Source organism: Anarhichas minor, unplaced genomic scaffold, assembly GCF_050575085.1.
Source record: "Anarhichas minor isolate MPS153535 unplaced genomic scaffold, ASM5057508v1 ptg000016l, whole genome shotgun sequence".
In the NCBI taxonomy this organism is placed as follows: domain Eukaryota; kingdom Metazoa; phylum Chordata; class Actinopteri; order Perciformes; family Anarhichadidae; genus Anarhichas; species Anarhichas minor.
Genome location: NW_027466462.1, coordinates 4,752,553 through 4,774,496, shown reverse-complemented (window position 1 = coordinate 4,774,496; position 21,944 = coordinate 4,752,553). Strand labels below are relative to the sequence as shown.

Below are 21,944 nucleotides of genomic sequence, written 5' to 3'. Positions count from 1 at the left end.
ACCGTTAGCTGCCGTTGAGAGCCGTGTGGTGGCAACGGAAATGCTCTGAATTCCGTATTGAGCACCTTTAAGCTACAGAAATTAAAGTCATTAAAGCATGCAACTCACAAAAAACAGCAAAGGTTTAACAAAAGAAAAGCAACAACAAAAAATACACTTGACTGTTTTCTAAAAGCACATTTGTGTTCATAGGACCACATGTCAAAGAAAGACCAAGTGGTTGTGAGCCTCTTTGGGCAATCATGCCACGTCACATCAAATATGGGTTCCATACAGGATTAAGTTAAGGGGTTTATTTTTACAATTATAGAACATATATACAGAATATAGGTTTTTATATTTTTTAAAGAGATGATTTACTTACTTTGGTTTTTGCTCTTTTTGTCACCCAGATTCCAGGATGCAACTACATTCATCAATGAGTAAGCAGATGTATCGTGTGATTAAAAGATCAATTAAGTTTAGCCGGTGTTTTGCAGTCAAAGTGAATGCATCCCAAAGATGAAGGATGGATTTTGTTGGATGGACTGTAGCTAATAGCAATGACCAGGAGGTGGCGCCATTGTGAAGGAGTTTAAATGGTACTGTAGATGTATTTTATGTCCTGACAGTGAATATGAGCACCACCACCTCAGGATGTGGAAGTTATTTGTATTGTAGTCAGTTTGAGTCACAAGGTTTTAGTTTTGAACAATAAAACATTTATTCAGAATACAGCTTTCTCTCTCTTTAGTATGAAATCAACAGATTTGTTTCTGTACATCTCTACATTTCAGAGGGAAATACTCGTACAAAACATTAGAGCAGTTTATAAAATATGAAAGTAAAGCAGTTAAAATACCACACTTCACAACATTTAAATACTATGTACATTTTCTTTACAACCACAATGTTTAAATTGTGGAAAGAAGGAAGTGCTACTCATGTGGTCTGATAATTTAGTAAAAGTACATAAAAGCACGAACAGTTATTGAAAGAAGATATGCGATTGAGTTCGTGTCTGAGAAGTAACAGTTATGATAATTATAAGAACCTTTAAAACAAAGGGTGTATTTGTATTGTTTTTAGATCAGAGTGTTAAGTCAACAGATTCATCTCCTCTGCCACACGGGTATAGAGGTCTGTCTCGGTGCCACACCACTAGAGCAAAGGTAGTAATGTGAAGAGGGCTTTAATCTCAGACATTCTTCAGTGAGCTTCAGGCACACAAAACAGAACTCCACTTTACACCGGCCACAGACAATGTTTTTACATTTAGTTGTGTTATGCTCCACCAGCAAACCACAGGTGGGACATGCCCGGACGGAGGGACAGCCAGTGACCCCCCTCACATCCTTAAAGGTGATGTCAGGGCAGCTCTTCAATATTTCCAGTGGGTTGTGGCAGTCATCATTTCCACAGTCTCCTGACCAAGTCAGACCTCTCCATTCCTTCAAACACTGCCAGCAGAATGTATAAGTCCTTCCTCTTCTAGCCGTGCACACTGTGCATTGGACACTCTGATTGTTGAGGTCCGTTCTCACCACACGGGACTTGCAACCAGGACACTGTTACATGAAGCAGGAGAAAGTTTTAAAAATGTATCCTATTTGTTTCTAACGCACAAATACGATTTGTAATTGTAAATATAGCTACTTACAAATTTGATGTCCAAGAAATCCTTGGCGTTTTTAAAAATTTTCTTATTAAATTCCTCAATTTCGTTGTGGGTCAGAAGGGCCATTTTACAAACCTCCTCGAAGGGCCACTCAACATCACAGCCAGTTTGTCCGCACACAAATTCCCAGCCACCCTTAAATATTATAAAGGAAATCAAAGAAAAACATTAAAGAGCAAAAAAAGCTTATTATGTTGCATCTAACAATCAGTTATTAACAACATCAATTCAATAATATATCAAATATAATAATACATTTTTTTACACACGCTCCAGCGATATGCATGTTGTCAGAGAAGTTAAGTCACTACAAGGTGTATTTAACTACAAGGTGTGTTTCATTACAAGGTGTATTTCATGAAGAAGGTGTATTTCATGATAAAGGTGTATTTCATGAAGAAGGTGACGGTAAATAACAAACCTTGTCCAGCTGCCGGCGGCACCAGTGGGTGAGAGACATCGGAGTGACAGCATGGCCGCAGGACATCTTTGCTCTGCGGGACTTGTAGTCAGCGCACAAAACTACGAGACACACACACGCAGATGAAAACACGTGCAGTGTTTTATGCTGTTATTACTATAAATATGTTTAAAATGTAACAGCAGCCACGGTAAAAATATAATGTGTGTGGTAATATATAATTGTTGAACTTATTGGTAAAAGTGAAATTTAATACTTACAATCTAAAACGTCATCTTCGTCTACAAATGTAAGAGAGGCGTCTGGGAAGTCATAACACTTCTCCTCTTCAGGCGGCGGAAGGTGCCAGACAGAGAGACTTCTGACCACTTGATTCCTCTCCGGTTTAGCTGATGGTTTGTTCCCCATGTTGACTCCGTCTCTCGGCTCTTCTTATAACATTACTACACCCTGCACGGCCTTTAATGTGCGCGCGAGCCCATTCGTCTTTTCCCGTGTAGTCATGTGATATGAAGTTGCCAGAAGTGACGCGTCTTGTTTTTTGTGTGTGTTTTGCATAACCTGTATCGGGATCCACCGGAAGAAACGCACCTCATACACTCGTCGCAAAGGTGTTCGGCTCTGAACAGACTCGGCGGCAAAATGAAAATCCAGCTGAAAATAAATGGACTAACGGGAGAGGAAAATATCATCAATCTTTGTGAAAAGCAAGAGGAGATGAGCAGGATCACTGTGCAGCAGCTAAAGAATAAAATCGCGGAAGAACTAAATATCGGTAAGCTTTATGAAGTAGTGTACAGGATATTTAAATGTCACCTGATATAGTCTGTATAAATAAAAAAAAGAGTTTATTTAATGCTCCTTAATAAATGGTTTCATCTCGGCAAGCAGCTGCTCGCTGGACACACAATAACACATTTAATCGCAAGACTAAACCAATCATAAGGTATACATTAGCCTATCATTAGGCTATAGGCCTATACCATATATTATGTTTTAAAGATTCAAGACATCTTTAACTATTGAGTCAAGTTAAATCAATACAAATTGAGAAGACAGTGTAGTGTTTTCTTTGAAGTCCACATTTGTTCATGGTTCTGCTCCAAATCCTCCTCGTGATAATCCAACATGACATCTGATGTGAGAACGTCCTCTGGGGATTCACAGTGGAGGCTGTGGGGGGGGAAAAAAGTAAACAAAGTCTCCTTTACTTTCTGCTCAGATGATGACTTCCGGATGGTCCACAAAGCCAGGCCGCTGGAGGAATCCGCCGTGCTGTCGTCCTACCGGATCCGACATCTGTCCACCATCCACATGCTGCTGAAGCTGCCCGGAGGCGCCTGACGTGATGAAGACGCACAGAGACTGTGAATGTGCCCTGTCCTTACTTGTTGGGGCATATGTTTAATAGAAAAACACGTATATGTTTAAAGTGCCCTGTGGTAAATACAACATGATAATGGTGGCTCAATGAAGAACGTGTTACATGCTGCTATATGCCAGAAAATGAGTTGTTTCCTTTGCCCAATGTCCCAATATAAACATAATTAAATACCTACCGCAGGACTTAAAATGAAATGTCTAAATATTTTTTTGCTGTTTTACCGGTTAACATGTCTTTCTTTATTACCGTCAAGCGGATGCTATTTTTATTATTCTCTTCCTTGTGAAGAATTCAAGTGAAGTCTATTCACCCACGTGTGCCAGTGAACGCTCTCCATATGTCAACCAACAACGTGTGTCACATTGTTGGTTGACATCGAGTCATGGTGTTAGGTGACATTCAGTTGAATCTTAGCAGCGAAATGAATTATGACCTGCAGGGTAAACAACATGTCTTCATGAGAAACTCAAAACAAAGATCAGCAGAAACTGCGAGTAAAAGAATGTAGTTCGACAACATTCTGTAGTCTGTCAGTAAAGTAAAAACAAGAACAAGGATGTTAGAAATATTCCCGATATCATGCAGGAACACTTTATATTTAAATTTGCTTTACTTGTCAGAATTACAAGGCGTTTTCTTTCAAACACCTGCCGTCTGGCAGCGAGGTTTCAAAATAAAACCACACCTTTAATAGTCCCTTAATTAGCATTAAGGCTCCTAACGCGAAGCTGCCGGCTGAGACATTGAGAGGAAGCCACTTCCTCCACTACACCGTCCTGAAGTCATCATGTGAAGGCCGGCTGACAGTAAATATTATTCTCCCTCTAATATCTTAAAGTATCCTCGCAGCTGTTTGAAAGTTATTCCAATCTATTTGATTTGAATCCGTGCAGCTATGTGTTGTGTTTGTCTTGTGTAATCAGTGTTAACACTCATTCACAGCTTGGATTAAAACGGTGAATGTTACAGAGTCATTGCACGCGATGCAAAACTATAACGCGCTTTGTTTACCCTCAGATTACTCTCGGGACCATCGTAGAAATGTGTGATTTAAGGTGCGCAACCCGAACTTTGTGAAGTTCAGTTCTGCTCGTTACTTCTTTAACAATAACTTCCTCCTGCTGGCGGTCCGTCACAGATCTATATCCGTCCACTTTGCTGCTGCAGATTTTCTGTGATTGGCATATTACTACTAATAATAATAAAGATGTTTTACTTTAATGACATCACTATTTTAATTTGCAGCAGCTGTTAATTAAAGTTCTTCATTTTTTTTTTTTTTTTGCTGGACTGGAATAATTTAACATTTTACTATAAATGTGAGTTTATTCTCAAACGGAGAACTAATCGACAGTAACCAAACTGTATAAAGAAAAATCTAACATTCAAAATTCAAATTATAAGACAAATTATCTGCAAGCACCGATTTGGTGCAACTCCCATATTCTTTTTAAGAAAGTTAATTTTATTGTTTGTGATGCAGATTGTTCTTGTTGCTGAATATCTGTCTAAATAGTCTCTGTGGTGTCATGAAGAGAGGAACAGCGCCCCCTGCTGGACCACACTGCGTGTCAAAAGGCCTTTAGTGTGGCTGTGGAATGCAGTGTTGACATTTGATCAGAAAAAGAAATGTGTGTTTGAACAAAAAGGTTGAGATTGTAACATAAATGACTGTGTGTGTGTGTGTGTCAGAAACACAGATCATGACATGACAACATATTTAAACGTGAGGCAGAGAAACAAGACTTTGAGTTTGCCGAGTGTCTCAAACCAAAGGGACTAAAAACCAGTTTGGAATGAGGACAGTTTCGTTCTACTGCCAGGTGAGCGCTTTCATAACTGCCACAGGTATTACTGGCATTTATAATCAGACGACGGAGCAGCAGCTTCAATCGGGATTACCCTGTAAGGACGCCAGATCCACAGTGAACACCCTGATATAAATCTGGTTTAATAAGTGCAAGTCATCGCCTTCTGAACTGAACTGAACTAAAACAAAAAGGTACTTTGATCAGTGGAAGAAACTGCAGCAGCTGAATAGCTAGAAGAAGAAGAAGGATGGTTATCCTCTAGAAAACAAATTCTAATTCTTCTGCTGGTCTTTTCTGAGCCACACATGCTGTGAACGTTTCCACACAGAGCTGCTCTGCACTGTCTCACCTGGTTCCTTCCTCTAGTGCTGCTGCTGTCCAGTTTTAAACTGTCTCCTCTGCAAAAGTCAAAGGAAAAGCTTCACAGGAAAACACATTTTCTATCCTTCTTTATCAAATGACACAGAAGTTGATTTTTTTTCCTTCTCCACCTAAATAAATAACAATAAGACACTTTCCTATTGTCCAAGAGGAAAGATGAGCAGCTCAAGAAAACGACCGAATAACGAGGATTTAGGGGTAAAGGAGAAGAAACGAAAAGGGAACAACGATGCAGGTGAGGTACCAAATACTACTGCAGGACACTTGCTGCAGGAGAGAAAACAGAGATTAAAGGAAAAGTGGGCCCACAATGTACAAGCACAGCTGTCGTGTTGAAAATGGTGTCATGACAGTGTTTTTCTTTTCTTTAAGTGACTCCGACACAGAGACTTCATTATGGTCTGTATAATCAGGGCGCCACATGTTACCTCAACAGTGTCCTGCAGGTTCTCTCCATGACAACAGAGCTCCACGACAGGTTAGAAACAGCTGCTTTCATCTGTCGACAATAGAAGTATCGACAGGAAGCATTGTTGTATAGAGTGATGCATCTGGTGCTGCTTAGGGACGAGATAAAAGTAGTTATATTTCTCAACAGTACCATGAATCAGTGATGATGTTAAGTTTAAGACTGACTGAAATAGTCATCAATGAACTCACCTCTTCCTACAGGCTGGAGCCAAAATCACAAACCACAAGTCAAGCGCTGATAGTCGTCTTTAAAAAACGAAAGGACACATGTAAAACAAAAAACATCGGAAAGAGTTTGGCGATAGAGAACGGTGAGTTGGTCCGTCATCATGAGAAAAAGCATTAAAAGGAAAGCCACAGCTGGAGATTCACTGTAATGCTTTGGTGTTAGGAGTTGATTTTATTTAAAAATCAGCCGACAAGCCTCTAAGGTCAGCACTCATGAAATCCTTCCTACAATCTACCAGCTAACAATAACAGTATATCAGAAAGCTGTGATATACGCGATCCAAGAGCCAAACTAACGGATCTTCAGCTGAGAAAAATCTTTGAAGGCCTGAAGGAAGCAACATGTAGGACAGAAACGATCACAGCAGCATTCGGGATCCAAGATGGTAAGATGGACTGAAATAAAACCTGATTATCAGTTATAAATCAAAGATGAAATGAATACGAGAGTGATATTTATGTTTGCTTTTTCAGTTGGTGAACAACGGGATGCAGCTGAATGCCTGGAGATGATTTTATGTAAGATCAGCCCACAGGCCTCTGAGGTGAGCGCTGATGAAATCTCTACAGGTCTTTACAGGTGAACTAATAAGAAAGCTGTGATATACGTTTTATTTTTATGTCCAGGTTTTCCAAGGAGCGCTGAGAGACACAACAAAATGCTCCAGAGGCCACAAAATCATTGAAGAGACAAATGAGTTCTTGACTCTTCCACTGTCACTGAATGACACCCATGACTCATCCTACAGCGTGGTGAGCAGCCTGTTCCAAACACACTGCTGTTGAATAAAGAAATCAAACTGTAGTTTTATTATGATAATGTGAGATTGCTAATCCAATTTGGAATTAATTACATTTGTGTTTTTACAGGAAAGCGGCTTTAAAAGGATTTTCCAGTCTAAACCACTCAATGGAAGAAACAAGGTGCACTGCAACGACTGTGAAGAGACAACAGAGGCGACCAGCGTGAGCTAACAAACACCTCATGTAGCCTGGAATCAGACGAACACTGTTTATTGTATTGTCTGTGGTGTTTAATAATCTTTCTTGTATCATTTAGGGGTGTGAGATGATGGTATTTCCTCAGATTTTGACTCTCCTTCTCAAGAAATTTGACTTTGACAACAACACCAGGAAACACTCCAAAACAAACCGCCGTGTGGATGTGCCACGTGAATTACAGACAAAGGTAAGTAGAATTAATGGTGCTCTTTATGTTTGCTTTAAAAATAGTTTCACATACAATGTTTTTGTAGGACAAGAAGTATGAACTGTATGCGGTGGTGAATCACATTGGCAGTCTAAGAGGTGGACATTACACGGCCACCATCCTGTCCAACGAGGACAACACCTGGTACGAGTTTGATGACACTCACGTCTCCAAGGTGAGGATTCATTTAATGCATCCAGTATGACAAATATTCAAAACCTACAAAAAATAAGTGGTTTTTTTTTTGTTTTCTTCCCAAATGGTGCAGGTTAAAGAGCAACTATTTGCAGAAACCGGGACTTACAAGTATGCTCAATTATTTCCATTTCATCATGTCTGACAGAGCTGAAAAAGGTCCATTTAGTAGCTGTGCCGGAGCTTTTGATCGCATCACACAATCTTCATCAGCAGATGAAGCACTTAAAAAGGACTTCTCCTTAAAATGCCACAAACAAATTCATGTAAAATGATCTAAAGCTTCAGATCTGCTCCAAAATGGACCCGAGATATATTATATTATCTATCTGGAAACGTTTACTGTATGTTCTAAACTTTTCTTTTATTGCTCTATGCAAACAATTATTTCAAAATGGTCGTTGGACAGTTCCAGCACTGCCTATCTGCTGGTGTACAGAGGTAAGATCACCTAAAACCATCCAGGAATCATTAGTGTCCGTAATATCAGCAGATAATTGATTCATATATTTATTTCCACTCTAAAGCCTCAGCAAAACATGACGACACAAACCAAATCCCTCCTCCAACACTAAACACGAGACACTCCAGTCGACCCCCTGACAGCACAACAGTAGAGATAGAAAAAGGTGAGGAGACAAAACTTTATATTTTAATGCATTTTAATTAAAGAGCCTGATAATTCATTTCTGTCTGACTTTCCCACCAGATGAGAGTTCTCCGAAACTCTGCAAGAGTCCAACTTGCAAGATGACTCCCCTTTGGATTTCACTCATCGTTATCGCTTGTGTGTTAGTTGCGATCCTTATTGTTGTATTGTCAATAACATACAGCTAGGGAGGATTTATGTCAGCACTGATCACTGGTTCAGCCAGAAAGTTGCTCTCACGGTGACAATGAAAACCCTTTGTATGCGATGTACTGAACCAGGTGGACACATGTTGATGATCAAGGGACACAATTAATGTAACACCTGTAATCTTTACCTCAGCGTCACTATTCATTCTGTTAATGTTGTATTTAGAAGTTGTTTTGTCATTACTCTTTTTTAGTGTCACTTATTAACATTATGTTTTGTAGAAGTTCAACTGTTCATGACTTTGCTGTTTAATAAAAATAAAACTAAATGATTGAATTCATTATTCCTCCCTCCCATTAAAGTTATCATTTAGTCAGGGAAAAACAAAACAAGCCATCAGTTTATATTCAAAGGTTTATAAAAAGGCGGTGCTCCACTATGGATCAGTGGGATCCTGTGGGGCAGAGTGGACCCTGACCCTGCAGAGGCCACATTTCCTGTAGGACACCACGGCTGCAGCCAGGAGACACACGGCAGCAGTGATGCCGAGCGCCGAGGCTGCAGTGAGCTCTGCAGGACGTCTGAGGGGCGGCCGGGTCCCGGTCTGGGCCGAAGTTAAAGCCTCACTGACCAAGAAGCAATGAAGTAAAGTAAGTGTCAGTTACAAGGTTGCTATAAAGAAAGAGGGTGCTCGTTTTAGAGTCGTACTTGCCTTGTGATAGAAGCAGGAAATTTACCGACATCGTCTGGAGGAGGAGTAACGTCAGCGTACAGACATAACCTCCGGTCAGGGCAGCGGACTAGACCCTGGTACCCTTTTATCTGACGGTTAAAACCAGCAAAGACAGAACACTTCAAATAATAACTGGGGATCCAGTAATAACAGCAAATAGGAAAGCATACTTTCAAATCCCTCACACGGAGTGCTTCTAATTAACAGTAGCAGTAAACAACTCTATTGATTTAGTTAGATTGAGGGTTGTGTCATGTTACCTGAATGGTGCCTCCTGCTGGACAGTCCACCCACTCAGACCCGGACACCTGGATTTGGAACCTGTTCGGTCCGGTACACCTGTGTCTGTAACAACGTCCCTCCACAGAGCTGCTGGGTAGAAGAAGCTGACTCCGGTTCTAAAAGAAAGACGGGTGTAGAAGGAAGAAATGAATGTTATTCGCTGGAAACCGTCAGGAAACATAGGTGACATTATTTTCACACACACACACACACACACACACCTGTCTGGTCAGGCTGGAGAAGAAGCAACGGCTGTGAAAGCCAAAGACCTCCCCGCTCCAATCCTCTTCTCTGCCATTTTCCTCTTTCCAACATTCACTCTGAAGAACGAGAGGAGGAAAAAGAGTGAAAATGTAATGCAGTGCTGCAATGGCATTAAGATACAGTAGATTCCAATTAAAAGGCACAAGAAATAGAAACGACCCCATATTCCTGCTCTGCAGAATTGGAAAACTAGAAAGTCCAGAGCAAGGGTGTGAAGAATGTTGATCATTTTGGACATTTTGAGATCACGTAAAATACTTCTGGTTAAGCAAAATGAGTAAGAAATCATGTATTTATTTTACAATCTGAAGGATATAGTTTGGTGAAGAGAATCCCATGAGAGGAAATAGAACTTACTCCATTCTGAAGGGGTTTATACACTCGACAGCCCTCCAGGCGTGGATCAGTCTGGCACTCCCCCTTGTGGAGGTGAAGATAATGACACCCAAACCCACTGAGAAGAGGGAATAATGCAAACATTAGTGCAGGAAATGAAGGATGGAAAGAGAAAAGTGACCCACATTCTACTTAAAAAACATACGTTGTAGTGTATATATTTATAAATCTACCTGCCGGTGCAGAAAAAGGATGAGGACTTGTTCTGACAGGCTGACAGGGAACCAAACATGGCTCCTTCACCTATAAAAAGACATATTTATCTATTTGTTCTCTCCTGCAAACAATCTTAAAACACTGAGTCAGGCATTTTTGTAATCCTGATAATGCTCTTGCAGATATATTTACATGATTACATTTACTATCTCTATCTTTCCGTACCGTCTCCCCAGACTAGACTCTGTGCCCGGCTCAGGTCTACAGTGTACCAGCCTGTATCCTGCAGTGCAGCCAAGGTGACCGGGTCGATCCGGACTGTGGTGGGGTCCCCCAGCACCGCCGCCATGACGGAGCCCTGCAGGACCCGGGACTCCCAGTGAGAGGACACTCTGCCTGGAGGAACATCCTGAAGGAAGGAAGTGTAAAACACGTAAGCAGAGCACATGATGGATCTGTTAAAAAAAAGGGTTGAAGGTGCTCAGTACCAGATTCTCCAGCGGCCCCCCCAGCTCAGGGTCAGTGGACCCCAGGTGCCTCTGCAGGGCCGAGATAACAGACGGGGTGTAAATCCTCATCTGGCCCGATGCATCAGAGTGAGTCACTCTGCCTCGAGGAGAACAGCCAGCACCAACTGCATCACAAAGAACAACACGTTAGAAGAACCATCTTCTAACCAGTGGATATGATCATTAATGCATCTTTGCTTTTCATAAAGTTATTATTATAAAAACATCAGAATGTGTCTAAAAACCTTGAGAGGTGGAGGAGCAGTCTCTCCAGGTGTTGAAGAGATCTTTAGAGAAACCAAGTGCATGAAAGAGCTCATGGATCACAGTCTGGAAAACAGACGACAATCCAGCACATCAGACAATTTAAAAAGCATCATGAACAATAATATTAAAGACATACCTGTACAGTCGCCTGGCGGCTGTATGTGGCTTCTGTCAGTCTGTCCCTGCAGATGACCACCACCCCGGCTAAAGGTCGGCCACAGGGGTCCGTCTGACAGTGGACAGCGTAGGCCGACACGTGAGGCTGAGAGGTGAACAGGACATATGAGACAAGGTACAAACATATAAGCAGTGAGTGTTTAAGATGTGAGGAAAATGAAGACAAAGAATTATTACGCTCATAACACAGTAAAGTAAAGTCAGTTGTCTCGTTTGTATCTTTCTTTTTTAAAGATATAATTATATTTTGTCCACCTTTAACCATTTACTGTAAACCGAGTCTTAGATATGTCGTCATTAAAGTCTTCTTCACCTCTGCTCTGCACTTGTCAGTGGTCTGAACGTGGAGGTACAGCAGGAAGTCGGTGTCGGGGAGTCCAGCACCTTCAGGACGCAGCTCAGTCCTTCGAGGGGAATCAGCTTCCGGGTAAACATCACATCCAGCGAGATGATCATCTGGGATCTGTTGATAAGAGAGACGATAAACAAAGCTCGACTGGATCTTAAGTGTGTGCAGGTACGTGCTGTGTACATGAATACAGTAAGAAAATCAGTGGACTGATACTTACTGTCACATCCAGGCAGGTCTCAGCTCTGTAGTTGTTGTTGGCTCGACCACACCTGACAGAAGAAAACTGTAAAACTGTCCGTCCTTTAAATAAACTACCTGCATTCTACATGTATTTTAGCAAACATTTTAATGCTGATATTTGTGTTTATTAATTTTACTTCTTTTAATTCTGATGACTTTCAAGTGGTCATAAAGTGAAGTTTACAACTCTCTAAAATCTGATACGACAATGTGATCATTTTAGTTTCTTTGGATAAACTGGAAAATATATCATCAGGAAAATAAAAACACACAAACCTGTTTAAAGTGATCAGTAGAACCAAGATAGTCTTAAAGCGAGAGAAGATTCACATCTGGCTAAAAGCGCATACCACACACACACACACACACACACACACACACACACACACACACACACCTGTTGTAGTTGGCAGTACTTGAATTCTTCCACAGAAACTTGCAGTATTTATTGATGTCTCTGCTGAGCAGCAATGGACCCGGCCCTCTGTTCACTATAGAAAGGTCAACAGGTTATGATCGTACATGTTAGCCCGTTTGTGTGTGCGTTTGTTCACCTTCAGGGACACATTTCAGACTAAGGACCAGTTAATTTGGGACAGCTTGTCCAATTAGGGACAAAAGCAGTTTCCCCACTTGGAAAAACAGCTGATATCAGGGTCAGTGGTTAAGGTTGGGAAGCAGTAGTTATGGCTAAAGTAAGTATACGTCTCCAGGAAATGAATGCAAGTAATGTCCCCAAAAGTGACACAGGTAAGTGTGTATGTTTCACCTGACAGTGACGAAGACACCATCCTCACAGCCTCCTCCACCGCTGCCTCCAGCCTCGCTTTCTCAGCCTCCGATAGGCCGTTGCTCTCCACTGGGATCCAGGTCTGGATCCTGATTGGCTGCGGAGAGGCTGGAGTGGGCGGTGCCATCGTTCTCAGGCGTCTCCCCCGTGTCACCGACGGGCCACGCAGAGGTGATGCCTCGCGTCCCGGATGACTGGTTTGCTGCCCAGAGCTTAGCGGGGGCTCTTGCCCGTCCTGGGCTCCGAGTCTGGGCTCGGTGGGTGGGCTGTCTGGGTGGAGGGGTGCAGCTCGGACCACCCTGGCCTGGGCCTGAACCTCGTCGAAGATGCACTTCTGCAGGGCTCCAGGGAGCTCCACCACCACCACCATTAACACCAACATCCCCACCCAGAGCCGCTGGGATGGAGGTAAAACCATAATTATAGCTGTGACCTATTTCAGGGTCACAGCGAGGATGATGAGTAGTTGTTCGACATTATAGACGAGGAGCTTTGCTAAGCTGCAGCTCATTGGAGCCTATTTGGATAGATGGTCTCATGTTGGCACATAAAACATGCATAGATGTAATACAAATATTAGGGTTAGGTGGAACTTATGACCTCAGTATTTCTACAATTCTGTCCATAATTATGCGCTTGTGTTGTACGTAATGTTAAACCACTGAATGCAAAGATGACTTTTCAAACGCAACAGAAAATAAACTAAATGCTATATTCATTTCATATCGATTAAGTTAAAGTTCTTATTTTAAAGTCACACATCATCAGTTTGTTTTGCTTACTTGTTTCATGGACTTCGCCGGTTGTACTTTACATTATAAATATTAAGCGTTGGTCATAATGAGGCATTAGTGAGATACAAATAAATGATATGCTGTACAGCCAATGAGGTCATTTTAAAAAGGTAGATGTAATGTTGTGGACTCAAACAGTCGGATGCCTGTTTTCCACAAATCTGAAAGATTATGATTTGAGATGTATTTCCAGGTCGTTGTATCAGTCACATTTATGAGGCGTAAAGCTCTGCTATGAGGAATAAGGACGTGTCTGCTAGAGCAGCTGTTAAATATAGAACAGATTTCAGCTCCAACAATCACTTTCCTGCAGCATTAATGAATTAAACCAAAAGTACTCATTACGATTACCTTCTCATGACCACGTAGTCTCAATCCTCGATGGCAAACAGCTTCATTTTCTCTGCATTCACCTTTTATCCTGAACACGGGGAGCGGAGCGATGATCTGCCTTTCTTCCTGTTAGGAGTCTGAATGTCTACGGGACTTTTGAATACAAAGCACAATGCAACGCCTCTGGCATCCCTGTTAAGGTGTCAGGTGTGTTTTCACCCACACGACACACAAAAACACACAATACCCAACACCTAAAAGTGCAAATCGTTTTAATCTCAGCCACATTTCTTACTTATATACAGTGAAGTTGACCCTAACAAACCATAAAATCACTTTCTCTCTTATTTAATCTCATTAAATTGCGAATTTAAAACTTCCGACATCGACCCAAATACATTCAACAAAGCAAAAAAACTTAAGAGGAAAAAAAAAGAAAAAGTAAGTTGCTGAAATAAAAACACCATCAAATGTACAATACAAATGGCACACCACAGGTCTGTTGTGTCAAAATGTGACAGAATGCGATCGGTTCCCCTCAAGGGTTGAAGATTCAAGTTATTTGGTGAATTCATCACGAGGGCGCCTCATCGACACTAGACACACACACACACACACACACACACACACACACACTAAAATCAGGCACCGAAGAGATTGTCTTTTGACACATTTGCTTCTGTAGATTACATACATTCACTTAAGTGTGTGTGTGTGTGCACTCAGAACACACAGTTACCGTATGTCGCAATCAGTGTGCACTAAAATACGGGTCCCAAAACGTTATTGCCAGCTTGCAGAGTACATGCACTGTTATTTTTATTCACGTTATAATAAAGCCACTGATGTGTCGAAGCGTGCCGTGCCGTGAGAGAAACATGTGCCTCCGTGTGTTTTGGTTTTGCGGTGTGTCGACGGGAAACTCCTCAAAAAGGCACTTAAATAGGGGAGATGAATTACCTTCTGATTAAGATCATCTGTGAGAAAAACACGAGACTGGATGCGAGTGGCAGAAGTATGCAGAGACAATCTACAAACATACCCCACTGTCAATGTAAGACTAAAAACGCAAATGCATTCACACAGTTGCAGCCATACAAACGCAATACTTTCCATCGAACCATTCAATCGGACAGCAGCCTGCCTCAGTTTTCTGGATAGGGAAGATTCATCTGTGCAAAAGTTTACCTTCAATGTGCAGCCGAGCATGAAGCGAGTGCACATCCAGCACCCGCCTACACTTCCTCTCAAACATACAGCCATGCTTTTCGTCTAAAACTGATATCTCGAGGAGGTCTTTAAAAAGTAAAATACTTGTTTCCGTAAGTCAACAAATCCAACTCAAAGCTATTTCAAAAAGGCACCAGACTTACACAGTGCGGGTGAGTCTCCTGTGCTTCAGTTGAAACAAATGTGGAAAGACTGGGTTTCAGTTTGTATCAGTGAGTGAGGGAGATAAAAAAGGAGGGGCGTGTGGGGGTCACTGGGCGGGTGAGGAAGTCATTCAGGTGAGCATGGGCACGTCGTCCTCTGAAGTGGTGTCTTCAGACAGCGGGATGAGCAGCACCTCGTCGTCTGAAGAGGACGAGGAGAACGAAGGGGAGGCGGAGAGGGGCATGGAGTTGGCGGAGAAGGCCGAGGGCGAGGCTCTGAAGAGGGAGATGCTCAGGCCCAGCGTGTGGAAGATGGAGGCCAGAGAGGGGCTGCTCGGGGGCACGGCGACGGAAGGAGTGTGGGGGGTGACCGGGCTTGGAGCTGGGGGCGCGTACGGAGGTGGAGGAGGGGAAGCGGCAGGCGACAGCGGCGGGAGAAGAGGCAGTGCTTCCTGCTGCTGGTGCTGCTCCGACTGACCCAACAAGCCAAGTTTCTGAGGCACCGGCTGGTTGACGGCCTGCACGGCCGACGAGGAGCTGGAGTGAGCCGGTTCCTGTCCGGAGGGAGCGGCGTCCGACTGCTGCTGGCCGGAGCTTGACGTCTGACTCGGCCTGGACGGAGGTCTGGGGATCAGGCCCCACCTCCTCATGCGGCGAACGGCCCGGCGGATGAATCGGGGCCTGCGTCTGCGGTGTGGGGAGTTGGCGGCGTCCTGACGGAGGAGCTGGAGAATTCCCCTCAGAGAAAGAGACGAAGTCTGAGAAGGAGGAAGATGTAAAGTAAGCAAGTGGAAAAGAGCAGTTAAAACACCCTCTACAACTCAAGCTCGATACCCTACCAATCACCAACTAATAACAAAGCTCCGCAGAGTGACCCTGCGTGGCAACAGCACATCTTAACGCTCTTTCCACTTCAGCCCGCAGCCTGCTGGGGATTAATCACGGCTGATAAAGTGGATCACGTGACGTAAAGAGAGATAAAACAAGAGCTGCTATAGATTACAGTGTGCTCTGCTCAACGAGGCAATGTAGCCTCTTTCCACATGAATGTATTGTCAATGCGCTCTACTTTCAGTTTATAGGACAGTTTTCATACTATCCTCTTTAAAGCATTTGTTATGGTCCTTTACAACTCTGGGGGAGGAAAAAAAAAATACGCCAAAACAAGCTGTAGCGTTTGACGGGACGCTGTAGTCCAGACAAAGTCAGGAGCTCTTTAATCATCCACTGGATGGATTTATTGATCATCAGATAGCAGTGAACAACTTCCAACACGGTGCATCCCAGCATGCCGTTTGGTGCCCGTTGTCTCTCTCACCTCATTGGGGTTTTCTGTGGGGAAGTCCTCCACTGGCGGGATGATGCCCTGTGCGATCAGCTGACCGTAGGAGGGCGGAGCCTGCTGCTGGATCAGCTCTGCTTCCTGGCGGCTGATTGGTGCAAACAAGCTGCCAGACACAAACAGACAGACACATTAACACACACGTGCTTTACGTTCTACTGTCAGCACATTTTCTGAAATTAAAAAGTACGACACAGTAGAAGTGGCACTCAAAGCAGTTACCTGTACTCCCTGGTCCTGAGCGAGTACAGCTTACAGGTGCAGCCCATGGCGATAACCAGCAGAAGCCCGCAGACGAGGCTGCCCACCGTGGCGGCGGTGATGACCTTGCGCGGCAGGATGACGGTGCAGTTGAGCTCGTCCGTCCCGTCCTTACAGTCCACCTGGCCGTCGCAGCGCCAGCTCTCAAACACGCACCTGCGGATGGGAACAATGGGCCCTTTGTGCGTTAAAAAGAGTGTCGAGGAATCACTCGAGCGAGAGACTCGGTTCCACGCGAAGTCTCATCCTGAGGCGCGGTATAATAAAACCACATGATTGTAAAGCAGCCGTATGATGGCACATGATTAGAGACTGTAACAGTGTTTGAGTCTGTGTGAAAAGATGTGATGTAAGAATCAATTTATAAGCTATTAAAAGGAGTTGAAAACCAATTTTACTCAAATATTGTTGCTGAAAATATGTCTTTCATAGTTTCTATTATATATTGTGCTTATTATGGGAAAATTTAACATGACCGAATATGAGAAAGTATTTATTTTTCTCTCATTACAGTTTAGTTCTCGTACTCCAGAAAAATCTATTAGTGTCACATTTTCTCACACACCCTCTGACTCACACACTTGCGTTATAACCGAGACACACCTAGCAGCACTGATACGTAACTAACCGAACAGTGAAGACACAAACCATTGTAGTTCATTTGACAAACCAATCTATAAAACTACAAACAATTACAGCTGAACAGCTTGAGGAGAGACCGTTTTGTCAGCAGCTGCTTCGAGATTAAGCCTCATCAACATCTACAGTTACAAATGAGCAAACTCAATCTCCTGATGAAGACTGTGAGACGGTGATAAATCTGTCAGGATGAACATCTTTTCAGTCTCTCACACACTAACCTGTCGCTGTCACAGTGAAAGGTCCCCGGCTGACACATGGTGCAGTCCCTCTCGTCGCTGCCATCGGCGCAGTACAGCTGGTAGTTGCACCGCTCCGTGACCGGGTAGCACACCGGTCTGCCGGCGAAGCGGCTGGACGGCACCGCTCTCTGCCCCGCCACTCCGCAGGCAAACTGGTTCAAACCGCAGCCCCTGCAGCCCTGCTCGTCCTTCCCCGTCTCGGGACAGTCCCATTTCCCGTCGCAGCGTTGCTCCTGGGTGAAGCACCCCCCCGCCGATCCCCCACAGCGGCCCTCCCAAGGGGGGCAGTAGGTCCCGACGTGGAACGTGGCGTTGAAGCCGTTTCCCTCTGAGCCGGGAAGAGTCTCGTACGTCATCGACAACAGGCCGCTGTGGGACTCAACTTGGATCGATTTGTAATTGTAGGTGCTGGTGATCTGTCAAGATGCAGGAAGGGAACATAGTGTTACCAAAAGCTCTTTTAAAAAGGGTTTGGATACATTTCTTAGTTTAAAATAACTCACAATTTTGATAACGTCTCCTTTGCCTTGCTCTCCGTTGTACACGGAGAGTCTGTCCCCGGCTCCCAGCACCAGCTGCTGCAGGTCCAGTCTCAGTGGCCTCGAGTCCTGAGGGTCCAGCGTCCAGACACAGAACAGCGCGGGGCCCCGGATGGTTGGAGGGGAGAAGGTCCCGTAGAAGGTCTGGAGGAGGCCTCCGCAGGGCCACTCGATGGGGGTGGGCGTCACAACGAGCTGCCCGGGAGTCTGAGGCTGCTCTCGATCTACCTGCTTCTCCTCGTCAACCTTCTCCTTCATTCGCGCCCAAATATCAGCTTCAGAATCGATCATGTAATGTCTCCCAGAGTCCCGATCGTAGTTCTTCTCCGAGGACGTCTCTGCCTTGGCTTCTTCTGCCGGTGAGATGCCGTACTTTGGGGGTTCAGGGGTCTCCGCTTCTTCATCACAGCCCTGTTCATCGGAGCCGAGGCCCGCACCTTCGCCGAGACACTCCACCCGACCGTTACAGCGCCAAGAGAAAGGAAGGCAGCGCCCCCGCCGGCACTCAAAGGATGTTACTGGGCATTCGCCAGAGTCTGGATGTGTAGAAACAGAAGGGTATAAAAAGACAGTAACAGAGCAATTAAGATATATTACTACGTGGTACACCTTGATTTAAGGGGCCAGCACTTTGACTAAAGATGTTTAAGAAAAAACAAACGCATTGCCATCGTACCTCTGGCATAGCTCAACAGAAAAGACGACACGGGGAACTGATGTGGGAAGAAGTGGTGCATCACTGTAATATTTCCCCCTGGGAACTCCATTGGTTGCGGCAACTTGGAGCCACAGAGGACAACCGGCTCACTGCCAGCTGAGGATTTTATAGACACCCACTCCTTCCTACTACACGGTGCTGAAAACTGTGAAAAGCTGAGAAAGGGATTTGGATTAACGATCGGTGAAGACTTAATCTCACTTGCATAAAATTACAAAAGAGATGAGGCAGCATTTTTTAGACAACTGTGAATCCCTCTTTTCTATGGTGTCTATGTTCAGCACATCTCATGTTAATATTACAGAAAGTGCCTTTACCTGAGAACGATGGGTTCTTCTTCCGAACCCTTGATGATCCAGCCGTCACAGGTAGAGCCGAAGTGGTAGGACCAGCTGCGGTAAGCAGAACTCCTGATCTCCCCCACTTTGTTGTCCAAGACCTGGAGGGAATGCCCACAGCGAGCTGCGACACAGAAGAGCAAAAAGGTTAAGAAACATTGAATAAGCCTTCCATAACATGAGATACAGTGCTGATTAGTTTGTTTCCTTACTGGAGCAGAGGGCCGGCTCAAACCGGCTGCACGCTGCGGAGGAAATAAGCAAAAAGCAGAACACGTCAGGCAGGTGTTTTATCACAGATCGTAAACGTTGTACGATACGAGACATGCAAACACGACCTTTGCCTGATACACATTTAAAGTAGGCACCTCAGGTAGATACACAGTCAAAACACACTGATGAGTTCACTCACCTGTTATGGTGAAAACTAGGAGGGCACGGATGCCATACATGACTGTCATCGTGGTTAATGCTTCCCCTCTAAAATGTAAAAACTGAAGACTTAAAAAGGGTAAACAAACGTCAGAGAAGTGCCATTTTTGGGAGGTTTGTTCAGCAAGACTTCATCTGTAAAGTGAAAGAAGAAAAAGTTAAATGAGCGGCATGTTAGACCTGTTTGTCAACCATAAAACAGACTCATGATGTTATTACTCCCCTGTGAACGATCATGACAATAGATTAGTAATTTAAGTCATATTTTCTTTGTCTTCCATGTTTCTAAATTAAATATATTTGGATTTTTAACCATCCATTTGTGTGGCACTCTGTTTCAGCCAATTTTTTTGGGATTAATCTGCTAAAGTGCTCCTGCTTTAAACATATTTACTAGATTAATAAATATAACTGTGATTAATTTAGTCAAAAAACCGAGGTACTTTACTTCAGGGCAATATCTCTGGCCCCAAAGAAGTGAGTATTGGTATGTACAGTAATATCCCAAAACAATACATTACTGTTATGGGTATTGTTAGCGGTGCCTCTTGAAGTTATTGGACATTGTGTTTACTCACTCTCACACACACACACACACTTCCTACCCATAATCTTCTCAACAATGACGCCAGGAACCATTTCCGAGACGAAATCGTCGCCACACAAATAGTTTCAAAGTCTGCCTGTTATTCCCAGTAAAGTAAAACTATGAAACAGCCGTAACGCCTCGTGTAGTTCCCTCTAAGTTTAGACAACGTCCCGAGAAAACGTTACGAGATAGTTTCGGTTTGAGTCACGAGAGCTTGAATCGCTAGCTAGCCTCCTAGCGAGCTAGCTGCTAATGCTAACATCCTCACTTTTGTTTTCGTATAAAACGCTTTTTTATAGACGGAGACACTACGAGAAAATGTCTCCGAGCACGACACAGAGTGTTTTAGTACCCGAAAAAATCACAACATGTAGGTCAGAAGCGGCATAAACATAATAAAATTTATTTTTTAAAAAGGGGACAAGAGCCCAGTACGTCACCATGTCAGTCGGCCTTTCTTGTTGATAAGTTCTGATCTACTTCCGTATATTTTAGCCCGTGACAAGGGGGTGGGGGGGCGGGGCTTAATTGTTGTTTTTTTCGTTCATAAAACTTAACGTTTCTGTGTAAATTAAACGTTTTATACTGAGTACATGCGTTAGTCACAATACTGTACATTCATATTTTTTATATTCTGAAAGGGCGGATAATGTTAGTGTGAAATGTTTATTTCTAAACACAAGGTGTCAGTATCGGTTAGTACAAATATACAACATTAGTTTTAATTCACAAAAATGTGGTAGGAACCTACATTTATTTTAATTTTATGCTAATTTATACTTCTAATCCACTGAATTTCAGCATTGGAAGAAAACATAAATCCTTTACATAAAGACATGTCATCAGACATTTCATCCAGACATGTTTTATGATATATGCTATCATGAGTATGCATGTACTTTACTTAAGCACATTCATAAAGAGTATCAATACTTAATACCGCTATCCTGCTTTGAATATGAATGCCGGGCTGATGTTTTTTTCCATTAAAAATGTTTAATTACCTCACTGAAAATTCCTAAAATTACACCTCGACCTTCTCCTCCTCCCTGAATGAAAAATCCAGATGATTGTGCAAATATCTTTCCATTTAAAAAAAGTCAGCTGCTGTATGCAAGATGTCTTCTGCTTCACTATTAAGCCCATTCACAGTGTAGCTCAAACATGTAAGTGAAGTAACAAGATGCCAAAAAACGTGTTTGAGTGGAGGGAGACTTCAAGTGAAAGTAACAATATTGCAGTTTAAATAAAGGTCTTGAATCTAAATGTTTTCCAACTTAAAAGTACAAAAAATAAGCAAAGTAACTAGTTAGCTTCCAGTGTTATATTATAATATCTATTGTGTAGCGATCTCTTTCTGATTGATACATGAATGTTGCTAATTTACTTTTCAAACAAACGGGTAGCAATGTCTATTGCTTTATAAATTGAGTATTGAAATGTCTCATTGACATTTAGAGTAAAGATGGATATGGCTTTTACTTAGTTGTAGAGTTAAGTATTCAGAACGTTTCACTTGTAGAGTATTTACATTTTTAAAAAAATACAGAATGCAGAAAATGTGTCTTTTAGCCTAAAAATAATAATAATTTAAAACAAGTGAAGGAATGTCAATTTCTGT

At 43.0% G+C, this 21,944-nt stretch overlaps 4 protein-coding genes across 5 annotated transcripts; 1 reads left to right on the top strand and 3 right to left on the bottom strand.

Moving 5' to 3' along the window:
• Window positions 1–678: 678 nt before the first annotated feature.
• LOC142950942 (putative E3 ubiquitin-protein ligase ariadne-2) lies at window positions 679–2,553 on the bottom strand. 2 transcript variants are annotated; one of them, XM_076092637.1, is made up of 4 exons: window positions 2,339–2,553; window positions 2,079–2,179; window positions 1,640–1,792; window positions 679–1,547 (listed from the first exon to the last, which is right to left on the bottom strand). In XM_076092637.1, exons 1-4 carry the CDS (start codon window positions 2,484–2,486, stop codon window positions 1,092–1,094), a joined length of 858 nt encoding a protein of 285 aa, XP_075948752.1. In that variant the 5' UTR covers window positions 2,487–2,553; the 3' UTR covers window positions 679–1,091. The 2 variants fall into 2 exon arrangements, with proteins under 2 accessions (XP_075948752.1, XP_075948753.1); XM_076092638.1 differs by having other exon boundaries at window positions 1,733–1,792; window positions 2,339–2,552.
• A 4,205-nt stretch (window positions 2,554–6,758) lies between these two features.
• Window positions 6,759–8,891, top strand: LOC142950940 (ubiquitin carboxyl-terminal hydrolase 50-like). Its single transcript, XM_076092633.1, has 9 exons — window positions 6,759–6,898; window positions 6,981–7,106; window positions 7,224–7,319; window positions 7,414–7,542; window positions 7,610–7,738; window positions 7,832–7,869; window positions 8,168–8,199; window positions 8,286–8,387; window positions 8,468–8,891. The coding sequence occupies exons 1-9, from the start codon at window positions 6,791–6,793 to the stop codon at window positions 8,593–8,595; spliced, it is 888 nt and encodes a 295-aa protein (XP_075948748.1). The 5' UTR covers window positions 6,759–6,790; the 3' UTR covers window positions 8,596–8,891.
• Window positions 8,098–13,976, bottom strand: cirop (ciliated left-right organizer metallopeptidase). The gene is made up of 13 exons (XM_076092632.1): window positions 12,703–13,976; window positions 12,331–12,424; window positions 11,911–11,962; window positions 11,655–11,804; window positions 11,301–11,426; window positions 11,143–11,227; window positions 10,877–11,022; window positions 10,614–10,797; window positions 10,406–10,475; window positions 10,194–10,290; window positions 9,794–9,892; window positions 9,551–9,688; window positions 8,098–9,379 (listed from the first exon to the last, which is right to left on the bottom strand). The coding sequence occupies exons 1-13, from the start codon at window positions 13,139–13,141 to the stop codon at window positions 9,254–9,256; spliced, it is 1,806 nt and encodes a 601-aa protein (XP_075948747.1). The 5' UTR covers window positions 13,142–13,976; the 3' UTR covers window positions 8,098–9,253.
• Window positions 13,977–14,105: 129 nt separating this feature from the next.
• On the bottom strand, window positions 14,106–20,808 carry lrp10 (low density lipoprotein receptor-related protein 10). The gene is made up of 10 exons (XM_076092631.1): window positions 20,764–20,808; window positions 19,715–19,869; window positions 19,515–19,547; window positions 19,282–19,426; window positions 18,923–19,119; window positions 18,211–18,782; window positions 17,687–18,123; window positions 16,788–16,982; window positions 16,542–16,671; window positions 14,106–15,981 (listed from the first exon to the last, which is right to left on the bottom strand). Exons 2-10 carry the CDS (start codon window positions 19,761–19,763, stop codon window positions 15,355–15,357), a joined length of 2,385 nt encoding a protein of 794 aa, XP_075948746.1. The 5' UTR covers window positions 19,764–19,869; window positions 20,764–20,808; the 3' UTR covers window positions 14,106–15,354.
• Window positions 20,809–21,944: the final 1,136 nt, after the last annotated feature.